The sequence below is a fragment of the Anastrepha obliqua genome, chromosome 3, assembly GCF_027943255.1.
Source record: "Anastrepha obliqua isolate idAnaObli1 chromosome 3, idAnaObli1_1.0, whole genome shotgun sequence".
Taxonomy (NCBI): Eukaryota; Metazoa; Arthropoda; class Insecta; order Diptera; family Tephritidae; genus Anastrepha; species Anastrepha obliqua.
Window position 1 is genome coordinate 119,451,332 of NC_072894.1, and position 14,429 is coordinate 119,465,760.

Here is a 14,429-nt window from a genome sequence, read left to right on the forward strand (position 1 = left end):
TATATTGTCAGTTTGTTCAGGAAAGTTTATGACGAGCGGGAATCTCTGATTTCAAATTACAGACCAATTTCCCTATTACCTTGCATGTCAAAAGTATTAGAAAAGATAATTTCTCGGTGACTTGTGCGGTTTGCTGAACAAAATGAACATCAATTTTCTCTTCGGAAAGGTGTAAGCGTAATAGATCCTCTACTTTTACTTAATCATTTTACTACTAAATCCCTATCGTCTAAATGACATGGCAAGAACTTAAACGTTGGAAAGTTGGTAAAAAAATATACAATGTCGTAAAATCTTTCCTCTGCAATCGAAAATTTTTCGTACGTGCAAATAATCACAAATCAAAAATTGGTCCCCTTTTCAATGGTGTCCATCAAGGGTCGCCATTATCAGTTAACCTATTTACGATTGCGTTCAACGTAATTAGCAGAATTATTTCGTCATATGCCCAAATTGAACATTTCGTAACAAAAGCCATAATACTTTCTAAAATCGATTTCGGACTCACAATATACACACAAACACCATATCATGCTGCGGCCAGGAGAAGTATCCGCGCTTCCCCCACGTCCCCAATAAAGGCAATTTTAGACGAAGCAGGACTGCCAGCAATTTCGCAAAGAATACCGAGCAACTCAATGATGCTAATTCCAAAAATGCTTCACTTCACAGAAACAAATTGCTGTTCTCATACATAGAACCAGAATGGCGTCAAAGAAACAAGTCCAACTCACCATCAGCAATATCGGGCATTTTAAACTTATCCAAGCACCTCGACATTGTTTCTGTACCAGCGCTCTCAGCAATCGAAATGCATCCTCAGTGGTTGGCTCCAAGATCTATCTTCATCTTAAAGGCAACTGGGAGTTTATTTTTACAGACGGATCGAAGTCTGACACCAGCACTACGTTTACAGTCACAAACGAGCTTGGTGGTATGATTTCGGTCGGTGCAAAGCCAACGTATTTCCTCCCATAGTGGAAATAAATATCTAATATGCAGTGATAGTAAACCCACATTCAAAGCCCTTGCTAACCACATCAACAACATCCCACTAACTGAAAAAATTCGCAAAATACTTCTAAAACATAAGGATTCTTGACGAACTTGCCAAAGAAGCTTCCAGACAACCTTTACTTCTATTCGAACCCTTCATCGATAAAGACATTCAGAAGCTCGTAAAAAAATGTATTCAGGAATGTTTCGCCAGCGATTGGTGTAGCTATCATCACTGCTAGAAAAATTACAACCCTAGTGGGAAAACGCCGATATATTCATCCAATGTATCATGCAGCAAAGTCAAAATATTTCTTCGCCTTGAAATTGGGCACACACTCACCACACATGCACACCTTTTAAAAGGCTTCACTAGACAAACCTGCTCCTTTTGCGGCTCTACCGACAACACTGTTCTTCATCTTCTGGGCGAATGTGTTGGATTCAAAGAAATTCTATTGGACTATCTTTTTCCTTTTAGCAATAAGCCGAAAGACCTGATAGCTGGTGCTGTAATATTATAAGTGTAATAATTATTAATTAGTTGTTACTCTTTACTAAATAACTATACCCAAGATCTCTTCTTTTTTCATTTTAACTAAAGGGTGATTTTTTAAGAGCTATAGGAAAGTTTTTCAAAAAACACAGTACAGTCCATATATATAATTTAATGTTTGAAGATTATTTCATGCAAATGTTGAGTGCGACTGTGCTTCAAATGGTCCATCCGTTTCGGCCGGTATCTCACATATAAATGCTTTAATGTTGTCTTCCAATGCGTTAATTGAAGCAGGCTTGTCTGAATAGACATGAGCTTTAACATAGCCCCACAAAAAATAATCTAAAGGCGTTATATCGCACGATCTGGATGGCCAATTGACAGGTCCCGAACGTGAAATAAAATGTTCACTGAACTCGCCTCTCAACAAGTCCATTGTTACGCGTGCTGTGTGGCATGTGGCACCGTCTTGCTGAAACCACATGTCATGCAAGTCAAGCTCTTGCATTTTGGGCAAAAAAAAGGGGATATCATTTCACGGAAGCGCACACCATTCACAGTTACGTTACGATTCGCAGCATCTTTGAAGAAGTACGGTCCAATGATACCTCCAGCCCATAAACCGCACCAAACTGTGACCTTTTCTGGATACATTCGTAGCTCTTGCAATTCTTCTGGCTGATCTTTACTCCAAAATCGACAATTCTGCTTATTTACGTACCCATTGATCCAAAAATGAGGTTCGTCGCTGAACACAAGTTTTCGACTTAAACTTTCTCGTCCTTTAATTAATGCCAAGCTTAACAATTATAACACAAAAGTTTCATACAAAGAGTTTACACAGTCTGAATTCTCTAGCTCGAGGGGCTCCTTGCATAGTTTTGACAACAACTGATTGTTAACAAAATTTTATACGGACTTATGAGTTTTTTTTGGAAATAATTACTCTCCACTTTCGTTTCCAGGTGTTTGTACAAATGCAACCGCACCCTCGGTATCCTCCATCAATCGCATACTACGTAATCGTGCAGCCGAACGTGCCGCAGCCGAATTCGCACGCGCTACCAGTTATGTCTATATGCATCCTACACATCCCAGTTTCCCGACATGGCCATCGGCTATACCACCACCACCACATCATTTATGGGCGCCTGGAGCCCCCACCAATGGGGGTGGTGGAAGTGGTAGCGGCAGCGGTCTCCCACATATCTTTCCACCTGGTAGCTTAACACCAACGAATTCAAGTATTTCCTTACCTGCAATATCGCCAGGTTCGGGGAGTCATGAAACTTTGGGCTCACCAGATGCGAGTCGAATGATCGGTAAGTGGTAAATTAAATTATTTACTTAAATTGGAAAGTCGATCTCATTCTCACTAATGTTTTATTGTTTTCAGACATTGAAGGCGAGGATTCTGATTCAGATGATAGTGATCAACCGAAATTCCGAAGAAATCGAACCACATTCAGCTCTGAGCAATTGGATGAACTGGAGAAGGAGTTCGAAAAATCACATTACCCATGCGTTAGCACAAGGGAGAAATTAGCGGCGCGCACCGCATTGAGTGAAGCAAGAGTTCAGGTGGGTTGAACTAATAAAAAGTAACTGTAGGTCAAACTGGTTTTAGAAGTCAAAGAACGTCCAATACGTAGAGGAAATTTCAGAAATGAATTTTCAGTAGTTACTAATACAGGCAAATGCATGCTGTGTAAAAGTTATCTGGGACTGACATCTCAATTTTTTTGTAAGATCTCTTTTATCGATTCAAAAGAACTTCAAAACAAATTGACGAAAAAGGTTGATTGGCAAATCTCAACCACTGTCGTAGTTTTCCAAGTAGTACTCGTATATAGACTCCTTTAATTACTTCAAAACTAACAAAGAAATTGTTGATTAGTAATTTATTTGTTTATGCTTTATCCAATCACTGACACTGGTTTCACAAAACGGATGTGTGCATGAAGTTATACTTGATTTTTTTTTATTTATTTTAGGCTTCGAACAGTAGGCCATTCGTACTTTAGATAGGTAGGTAGGTTGAAGTGCACCTGGCACTCCTCAAGTAGCACTAATGCGCCGTATTGATACCATTAGGAGACCGCCAACCGGCAGATATCTACAGCCAGCCATAGCTGTTGATATAATGGAGAAGATTTATAGGATTTAGGTTGGCGCACTGCCCCAGGCTGTCAAAGTAAGGAGCTCCCAGTGGCCTTAGTCTTCTAGCTGCCAAACTCGGACATTTACAGAGAGAATGCTCTACAGTCTCCTTCTCTGAAAGCTCCCCACAGCTTCTACATTAGTGGTTAAATGACAACCCTAGCTTTTCTGCGTATGTGCCGATCGTCCAGCGACCGGTAAACACAGCTACGAGTTTGGAAATTGAATGGCGAGGAGTCCCGTATATCGTATTGGGGCCAAAGAGTTTTCGAAATAGCACATGAAGAAATAGAGTTCCATCTTTTCTGTGCAGTTCTCCATTAACAACTGTCAAGGGAATGCTGATGACCGGGTAGGAGGTCTCTGAGCCCAATTCAGTCCCCTTCCTGGCAAGCTCATCAGCAATTTCATTTTCCTCTATGTTCCTATGTCCTGGAACCCAGATCAAAGAAATGTTACCTGCACACCCAAAAGATTTGATCTCTTCTTTACAGGAGTTTACTAATTTCGTTCTGCACCATGGCGTCATCAGAGCCTTAATCGCGGCTTGACTATCAGAGAAAATGTTACTATCTCCCTCGCTCCAGCGTTCCTTAAGCATTTTGCATGCCTGCAAGATCGCAAAGACTTCTGCTTGAAAAACACTAGCAGTGCTCGGCAGTTTAAAGGAGGTAGATAAATTGGCTGATTTAGAGAAAACCCCTGTTCCGACTCCGATTCCATCTTGAAACCGTCAATGAAGACAGAGGTGCAAGCTTCGGTGCAGATGTTCCCTTCGATCCAATCCTGGAAAGATTGCTCTAGCACGCCCTCAAACTCTAGTTTGCGGATTGAGAGATCTGTTCTAAGTTCGGAAAAATACGGTGTTTACTGTCCGAAAATGCTACCAAGTCCTTTGAGAGATTGTCTCCAAAGGCCAACCTCCTTTAACCTGATTGCATGGAAATGACATGGAAATGATGGAAATGTCGATGGGAAGTAAGTGCAAAAGGACATTCAGGGCAGCGCTAGGGCAAGTTTTACATGCTCCGGTGTTGCCAATGCATGCAGTCCTTTGCACCCTCCCCAGTTTAGTGATATTATAGCCCTTCCGAAGAGCTTCCCACCAAACCAGGCATCCATACGTTAAAATTGGCAAAACCACTGCGTTGTACATCCACATACCGACCTGTGGCTTGAGTATTCGTACTTTCAGAATCATATATATTATTTATTTCGCTTTCATTTAGTTCACACTTTATTATACATCAACTTTATTATAGTCAACAAATTAACCCACAAAAAACGTCCATAACTTCTAATCTGGACTATTTGTGCATACTTTGATCAGTACTGCGAATGGAGATTCGACGCGATGGGAAGAAACGAATCCATTTAAGCTTGAAAGAGGCCCTGAACACCAGGGTATATCGTTATAAATTCGCCTGTCTGATAGAAGCGTCCTGAACGAATAGCTATTTCGAAGAAGCAGGATCAACTGGACGGGTATTATGTGCCTTCATTGTAATGTGTGCTAAGATTCTCAGCCAGGAAATCTATATTTTCATTGAAGGCCTGAAAAAACATCGCTGACTCCAAAAGCCGCTTTCAAATAACATTCGATATCTTAACGATATGGCCGAGATATTTCATATGCATACATATGTATATATCTCGATTCCAAGTCAACGCGACTTAGAGAGTAACAACACAAGCGGGGGGCTTAGCTAATACTTACATCAGTGAAATGTATGCTTTTACCAGCCAGCAACCTGCTAATTATTGAAAATGTCTAGAGTTGCGGACCAAAGGTTGTTTGAGGAACCCAAATATCAAGCTGCTCGGCAGCTTTGACCGACAATTAATGCTTGAAATACAAAATTCTTACTCACTCTCCGCAGGAAGAGCATTCGAAGTCCGCTCTGGACAGTATTTTATTGACTTGCAACCAGATTAGCGTTCCTTGGAATAATTTCTATAGAATGTGGCGCGAGGTGGTGTAAGAGGAGATTAACACCATATCTGCTACGGTGCAGCAAAATCCGGATTGAGGTTCAAGAACTTCATAGGCTCCTCGAAGGTGCATATCGATAGAAGCTTCACGAGCATTGGGTCACAAAGGGCTAGGAGCTTAAGTGCATATCCCGCCATAAGAATGTGACAAAAATACTTTACACTAATATCTCTCATAGCATATGAAAGAGTGCAACAAAAATAAAGGGGTTTCCAAAAACAGGTGTTAGGTGTTAAACAGGAAAGATGGTTTTTCAATAACAGGTGTTAGGTGTTATACAGGAGAGATGATTAACGTTTTTTTATGGCCGCAATTAGATGGTATTGATCTGGACAACGTTTATTTTCAACAAGACGGCGCTACGAGCCACACAAGCAACGAAACCATTGATCTTTTACGGGAAAAGTTTCCGGACCGTGCTATCTCTCGAAGAGGTGATCACAATTGGTCACCGAGATCTCGTGATTTAACACCTTTTGACTTTATTCTCTGGAGCCACGTGAAAGAGAAGGTCTACGCCAACAGCCCAGGTTCGATTCAAGACCTCAAAGATGGAATTCATGCGACTATCGACGACATAGGGAAGCCACTTTGCAATTCGGTTATGGAAAATTTCATAAAAAGGATATTGTCCTGTAAGCGTGGTCGGGGTGGTCATTTGTCTGTTGCTATTTTCCACTATTAACGGCATACCTTCCTCTTTATAATGAAATAAAGATCCGATCACTTATATTAAAAAATTGCATTTTTCTTTGAATATCAAAATAACACCTCTTATTGGAAAACCCTTTAGTTCTTGCTCATTGACATATACCAACGACTGAATCTGTCATTCAGTATAATTTCTTAATATATTAAAGTTTCTTAAAAATGTGTTAAGCGGTGTAAAAGAAAGTAAAAAAGATCGAGGAAGAAACTACCAAGAGTAGAATAAAATAATCTTGTTGATATTGTAAGTCAGCATAAGGGCACAAAAGACCATGAGGTTGAAGCGCAAACCTCAGAAAGAATCTGATTTAAGTCAGCATAAGGCCACAATAGCCCTGTAGGGAAAAGTACAAATTATCAACTAGAATACTACCTGTTCACTTTTCAGCTCAACCAGTTCGTGTTGCATCTTTTTTCCATGGTAACAGGTGCTATTTTCAATACAGCGATGCCTTACGAAATGTCAACTATCGAGCTATACATCAGAAAAATATCAGTTAAAATACCAGCTCATCCTAACCAAAACAAAAAAAATATTTTCCGTAATAACCAGTTTCAGACTAGTTAAGATCAAAAAATCTATTCCAATCGACTTCAACATTTTAAAATATTCTATTTCATATTAAAAATGTACGCAGACTATTGTTTTTCTTAAAATTAAATAAAACTTGCACCAGATACAGTAACTGATTAAAAATTCTAAAAATGGTTCAAACTATAAGTAAGTCTTAAAAACAACTGAACCAAATTATTTACGAAGCACAATAAAGAAATAAAATTTTAGGAACATAAATAAAATTAATGCTAGGAAAATTTCGAACTAATATTTTACATGCCCGGTTGCTGCGAGGATATTTCTGAGATGACTTTTTTTTTGCAAAAACCGTTTTTTATTAAATTGAAGTGTTTTTCTTAAATGCATTTCTGATTCATCGGCACTGGTAAAGCTTAGCTTAAAATACATACATATTTAACTTTATTTTGGCATTATGTAAAAATTCATTACCCAAAAAACCGCATAGATATTTCTGTTGCTTGAGGTTCTTTTTCCGTGTGTCTCGTTTATGTTATACTCCATTATTATATCGATGCTCAGCACGTTTTTTAGATTTTTGTTTATAAAATGCTGATCCAGACTCCTTATTGCAGAAATCTGTCAAAGATAAACTTAATACTGGTTTGGTTTTGTGATCGAAGATGACACCAACATAGTTCGGTCATCACGCTTTCATTAAGCATTGAGTTCAGACGAAACAAGATTTAATCGACCCTTCGGTATCGGAGCTTGGTCAAACAACCAAAAATGGTGTAGGCGCCAACTACACTGGCGCAAAAGTAACCTTGCGATGTTTTTTGGCTGTAATTAAAAAAAAATGAAAAACTTTGATTCTTCTTATGGATTATTTTTATTTGGTCTTTTAATTTTTTTACATCAAGTCGAGAATAGGATGTCATGTAAATGGCCACCGCCACAGTTGATTGCCATTTGAGCCCTTTTTATGGCATTTTCCATCACTTTGGCCAAAACTTCCGGCGATAAGTCCTCACATTCTTGACGGATATTGTCTTTAAGAGCTGCAAGAGTCTGAGGCTTGTTGACATAAGCCCGCGACTTCAAAAAGCCCCACAAAAAGAAGTCTGGAGCGGTCAAATCAGGCGATCTTGCTGGCCAGTGCAAATCGCCAAAACGGGAGATTAGGCGCCCGGGAAATGCATCCTTCAGCATGTCGGTTGTGGCACGTGCAGTGTGTGCCGTTGCACCGTCCTGTTGGAACCACATGTTTTCCAATCCCAATTCATTAAGTTGCGGCAAAAAGAACTCGTTGATCATTGCTCTGTAGCGCTCACCATTCACACTAACCGTTTAGCCCGCGTCTTCGAAGAAAAAAGGTCCGATGACTCCTCCAGCGAAAACAGCACACCATACAGTGACTTTGAGCGGGTGTAATGGCTCTTCGTGGGTTACACGCAGATTTTCAGTGCCCCAGAAGCGTAAATTTTGCTTATTTACGTACCCGCTAAGATGGAAATGGGCCTCATCACTAATGATTATTTTTGATGAAAAATCATCTTCCTCTTGGTGGTGATTAAGGATGGCTTCAGCGTATGTTAGACGCGATTGGTGGTCAGCAGCTAACAGCTGATGCACCGTCTGGACTTTGTACGAAAACATCTTCAAATCTTGTACCAAAATTCGCTGTAAAGACCGTCGACTGATACCCATTTGCGTGGCACGTCGTCTGGTCGATGTCGACGGCGCTTCCATACAGCAGCAATATTCTCTGCAGAATGAAGGGGTCTGCCACGCCTGGCAGCATCTCGTGTTGTGTCAGTCTCTTCGAGGCGAGCGGCTAAACGTCGCAGTGTTTCACCAGTAGGCGTTGTACGGCGAGGAAATCTGCGGCGAAATTCACGTTGTGCCAAAGTCACCGACCGTTATTGGTCAAATAAATAGTCAGCAATATTCCGCGTTCTGGAGCAGTGTAGCGTAACATTGTTTATTTACGTGTATTTCGCATGTGTTTACTACACAAATGTCAAAACAGAACTGACATTAGGGGCCAATCGCAAAATTTATAGCATTTTCTGATAGGAGGATTACTTTAGCGCCACCTATTATATATACCAGGTGGAGTTCAAAATAAACAAGACTGGCGGGATAAACATTTTTTTCATGGCGGTACAAAAATGAGTTTCGAACAAAGAGCTAATATCAAATTTTGAATTGATGAAAAAAGTGTATGGCGATGATTGTCTATCTCGTGTCAGAATTCATAAGTAGTTTACACGTTTCAAAGATGGTTGTGAGAACATAAATGACAATGAACATACGTGTGGCCCAAAATCAGCAATCACCGAAAACTCTATCGAAATTGTTCGTAAATTTATCAAAAATAAACCGAAATCGTCGTTGAAATTCATGGAGTCTGAGTTGAATATCTCCAAAACATCGATTTATCGCATTTTAGCTGATCATTTGCGCTTACGAAAGGTCTGTGCACGTTTCTTTCCACACAAGTTAACTGAGGACCAAAAATTGCTCAGAATTCAACATTCAAAAGACCTCATTAAAAAGACGAGAAAAAACGTAAACTTCCTTTACAACATTGTAACTGGTGATGAAACGTGGTGTTTCCAACATGAACCTAAAACGAAGCGTCAAAGTGCCGAATGGAAGATCCCAGACGTGTCATCACCCAAAAAATCGCGTTTGGAGAAATCAAAAATCAAGTCGATACTCATTTGTTTTTTACGTTTCCAAGAGAATTGCCCACAAGGAGCTTGTGCCAATGGGCCAAGCCAACGGGTAATTTCCTATCTTGGCGTTTTAAAGCGTTTATTGCATCGCATTCGTCGAATTCGCCATGAATACCGCGAAGGAGGAAGCTGGCGCTTATTGCATGGTAAGTCATACATCTCATCGCTCAACTCTTGTGACTGATTTTTTGACTAGAAAGCGCATTTTAACCTTCAATCACTCACCGTCTGGCGAATACGGTTTATTTGGGCTTGTTTATTTTGGACTTCACCTTGAATGTATCTACATACACATAAATAATCCTCTAATTATCGAGATGCATTGGTACGTTGATAGATGAGTCTTAAATTTTCAAACTTTGTTGTCAAAAAAGAATCAACTAATTTGCAGACAAGTTAATAATTTTACTTCTGGTATTATCAATGACGAACTGGTATGATTTCTTCTATTAAATAACAGTGTCTGTTAGGAGGCCGCCGTAGCCGAATGGGTTGGTGCGTGACTACCATTCGGAATTCACAGAGAGAACGTTGGTTCGAATCTCGGTGAAACAAAAATTAAGAAAAACATTTTTCTAATAGAGGTCGCCCCTCGGTAGGCAATGACAAACCCCCGATTGTATTTCTGCCATGAAAAACCTCCTCATAAAAATATCTGCCGTTCGGAGTCGACTTGAAACTGTAGGGCCCTCCATTTGTGGAACAACATCAAGACGCACACCACAAATAGGAGAAGGAGCTCGGCCAAACACCCAGAAAGGGTGTACGCGCCAATTATATATACAGGGTGGGCCATATAGCGTTTGCTTGTTGAACCACCTATTTTTTGAGAATGGTAACACAAATGACATGTCAAATGTGTTCATAATTTACTTAAAGGTTTGACATTTACGAAATGGGACGCTATGCGCTTGAACAAAATTGGGAAATATTGAAAACCTATTTCCAAAGTGGTGAGTCTTCTTCTTCTTTTCTGATTTTCACATCGGTGGCTACGTCAATAAGCAAAAATGTCGGACTTGGGGCTCAGAAAATCCACACGTTACTGTAGAGAAGCAAATGCATCCACAACGAGTCACTGTTTGGTGCGGTTTTTGGTCTGGCGGCATCATCGGACCATTTTTTTCGAAAATGAGCGAGGAGCCGCGGTTACCGTAAATGGCGAGCGTTACCGTGACATGCTCAACGAGTTGTTTCCAAAAATTGAAGAGGATGACATGGACGACATTTGGTTTCAACAGGACGGTGCAACTTGTCACACTGCCAAAGTTACACTCGAACTTTTGGCTACCGTTTTTGAAAACCGAATAATCAGCCGAAATTCCAATATCAATTGGCCGCCTCGGAGCTGTGATTTAAGCCTATTTGGGCTATTTTTTGTGGGGAGCCATTAAGGACAAATGCTATGCGAACCATCCAGAGACGATTGATGCTTTAAAACACGAAATCGAAGTTGTCACTCATGAAATTGGAGCCAAACAATCGAAAATGTGCTTAAAAATTGGGTTGATCGAATGGCCTACTGTAAAGCCAGTCGTGACAGTCATTTGAACGATATTATTTTTCTTTCATAAATGACAATATTCAATCTTCAAAATAAAAAAAAACAGTTTAAAAAAATATTGATTAGTTTTTTTTTTACCCACCCTATATATATATCTGTTAGCAGGGAAAGTGATCTTATATCAGGCAACTCTGCCATGCTCGTGAGCATCTCTTTATCCTCAAGCAAACTCCGGGTCCGGTCGGTCTGTAACGCCCTGGACAAAAATAGGTTGACCGCGAAACCCACTTGTGAGGTAACTAGACAGATCAGGTCGTGAATGGAAACAGAACCAGGTCCCTTATCAGTTTAGGCCAACGTTCCATTAGTACAGTAGTTGGTATTAGTTGTGGTTGCCTAATGGGAAAACACGGTAAGCGTGCGTAGGTTTGAATGGATTTCTCTTTAATGGAAGTGGATTGTTTGCACCACATTGATAATTAGATATTGAAACCTGGGCCCAATCAAGGGGTATCACAATGTGTCTCCAAGTCTACATAAGTGGGTCTCTCATGGAGGGTGGCAGCCAACGTAACCTGACGTAACCTAAGTAAATCATTATTGAGAAAATTGTGTACCTTACCAAAAGAGTGAATATATTTAAATTTTTTCTCATATTACTATTTATCAAATCTCATATACAGGGAATATTTCCAGCTCATTTGCAAATGCTCACCTCCCCAATATTCCAATATACATTAATCCATTTGCTCTCTCTTAAAAACACCTTCCCACTCAAATTCCTGCCCACCCGTGTTAAATATTTCCTTGACCATTTTACCAACTAACAGATTGTATTCTTCGTATTGATCAAAATTAGGTTTGGTTTTCCAACAGACGAGCGAAATGGCGTCGACATCAGCGAGTCAGTCAGCTGAAGCAGCGATGTTCCAGCTCGCCACAGTCCACCGCGGCGATGCAGCGACCACACTCACCAGCCAATCCGCAGCGCCAAGCATTGCTATTGGAAGTAGACAAATACGATGTGGCGACGATGGCACGACATTGCTTCAACAACAACACCAACAAATCGAATACAACAAACGCTTACTACCCAACACTGAGCACCCTATCAATGAACAGTGCAAATCACTCGCATTCGCCAAGCACGCCAGACTACACTCGCAAAGTGGCGAACGCTATTGCCCCTACAGCAAGTCAGGAAAGAGGCCAAGCGACGGCACAGACAACAGCAATAACACAATGTTCATCCCCATACGCCCACAGCACAGCGCTGTTGAACATGAGTACTTATATTCAGCATCACCCGCAGTACCACCAACAACATCAGCACCAGCAGCAGCCCCAACATCAGCCACAAACAATACGCCCCACAAGCGATTCAACGGAAACAAAGGCGACTCTTCCTCTGCTTGCCCACACCACCATGCCGGTGGTATTTCCATCGCACACAGCATCAGTTCCATTATTAATGGGCGGTGAGCACAGCGCTTTTCGCTCAATGGTGGTGAATCCGACGTTGTCCGAGGCAATGCTAGCGCTCAACTTCACACGTCAATATGTCGCCGCAACACAACAGTCAAAGTTACTTACCAGCAATGGCACTGAAGGCAGTGCCGATTCGCCAGCATCGCATTCAACAACACAATCGCCAATAGACTCGATGCACTCACAGCAATCAGAGGAGGAAATAAATGTGGTGCAGGATGTGGATGCAACAAAGGGCAAGGTATGAAAGTGAAGTGAAATGAGCGCAGGAGGTAAACCAAATGCGGCGCAGGATTCCCAAGTCTGATTAAAGCAATTCTACCCAAATAAAGAGAGTTATGTATGTGCGCATGTTTGCGCAAACATCCTGGCATTTCTGGATGTGCCTATATATGTGCATACGTATATGCATATGTATGTGGAATGTAATGAAATGTGGAATGTAATTTTATGTAATATAACTTCGAAATTAGCTAACTGCAATCGAGGCACTCTCTATATATGATTTATTATAATATATTTTGTGTTAATTTTCTCAAATTTATTGTATTTAATTAACTTAGTGCAATTTACTGTAACTTGAAATCGAACCAACTAAACTCCGCAATATAGTTTAAAATGAAACATGGAAATAAATGTTGTCGGCGCAGTTTATCATTTGAAAGAAGCAGATAGAAAACTACATAGAAAAAAGGTGAGTACGTCTATGTTAATAAAATCAATCTTTTTGGCTCAGTAACCCTGTAAACTACAAAACAGGTTCCCAAAATAAATGGCAAAAACTCCAGTGATGAATTCAAGGTGACCAACATAAAAGTATACTACATAAATTTACGCTGCATTTTTAGATCTATTCCCACTTTTTATCTTCGTGATGAGCGAATCCGAGTTTTGCCCATTGTTTTGATTATTTAAACATCTCGATGGTTCTCGATGCTTTCTCTCACAATTCGTCCAGTCGCGAATAGTCGTGCATAAGTTTAAGTGTCATATTAGCTAACAATTAAAGCAGTCGACTAAAATATTTCGGACTCGCTTCTGGCCAGCGATTTTATTAAAACATCTCGATGGTTCTCTCACCCAGTCTCTAGCAACGAATTAAGAATCTACTAAAACATCTCGGATTTACAGAAAAAGGGGTAGATATCGTACAGATGTGAGTGATCTTCACAAGAGTTTACTATTTCCCTAAATATGATAATAATAATAGGCGCTTGCATCTCTGTAGCACAGCCTTAGATGGCATCGATCGAAATTCTATTTCATTTTCAATTTCATTGCATCTAGAGGCATACCGGAAAAGGTCATCAGCAAAAAGACAAAGCACATTATAAAAGTTTTGAATGCAAAATTTTACACAACCAACAAGTCTCAGGTGCGATATGTCTAAAATCCGGTGTAAAGCAAAGATGCCTCATGTCGCTATTATTATTTCTCTTAGCCCTCGATGATGTGTTGCGTTGCGCAAAGCGTCAACAAGCAAAAGTGGCGTTCCCTGGAACTTCCACGAACGCTTAGAAGAGCTAACTTACGAATATGTCATAGCACATTCGTCCATCAAAATAACAGATCTATAAACGAATTTGCACAGAATTAGCAAGACGGAATTTATCTTAAATTACTCGCAGAGCAAAACCACCCGTTTTACCGTGTGTGGAAAAGAAATCAGTCGTAAGAAGGATTTTTTTTATCTCGGGAGTAAAATGGCAGCAGCAGGCGGAACGAGCGAAGACATCGCAAGCCGTATCAACAAAGCTCGTGCAACGTTTTCTCCGTTATACAACATAGGACTTTCCAATTCCATATCAGTCAAAGCTAAGCTA

At 40.4% G+C, this 14,429-nt stretch overlaps 1 protein-coding gene across 2 annotated transcripts in view; it reads left to right on the forward strand.

The window, feature by feature from the left end:
• LOC129240894 (paired box protein Pax-3-B-like) overlaps positions 1-13,242 on the forward strand; it is a 59,871-nt gene extending 46,629 nt beyond the window's left edge. Inside the window, exons 4-6 of one of the 2 annotated variants that reach the window (XM_054876961.1) lie at positions 2,461-2,817; positions 2,892-3,076; positions 11,978-13,242. In XM_054876961.1, coding sequence (XP_054732936.1) covers positions 2,461-2,817; positions 2,892-3,076; positions 11,978-12,853 — 1,418 coding nt within the window. In that variant the 3' untranslated portion in view covers positions 12,854-13,242. The remainder of the gene's footprint in view (positions 1-2,460; positions 2,818-2,891; positions 3,077-11,977) is intronic. The other variant, XM_054876962.1, reaches the window with a different exon arrangement.
• The last annotated feature ends 1,187 nt before the right edge of the window (positions 13,243-14,429 follow it).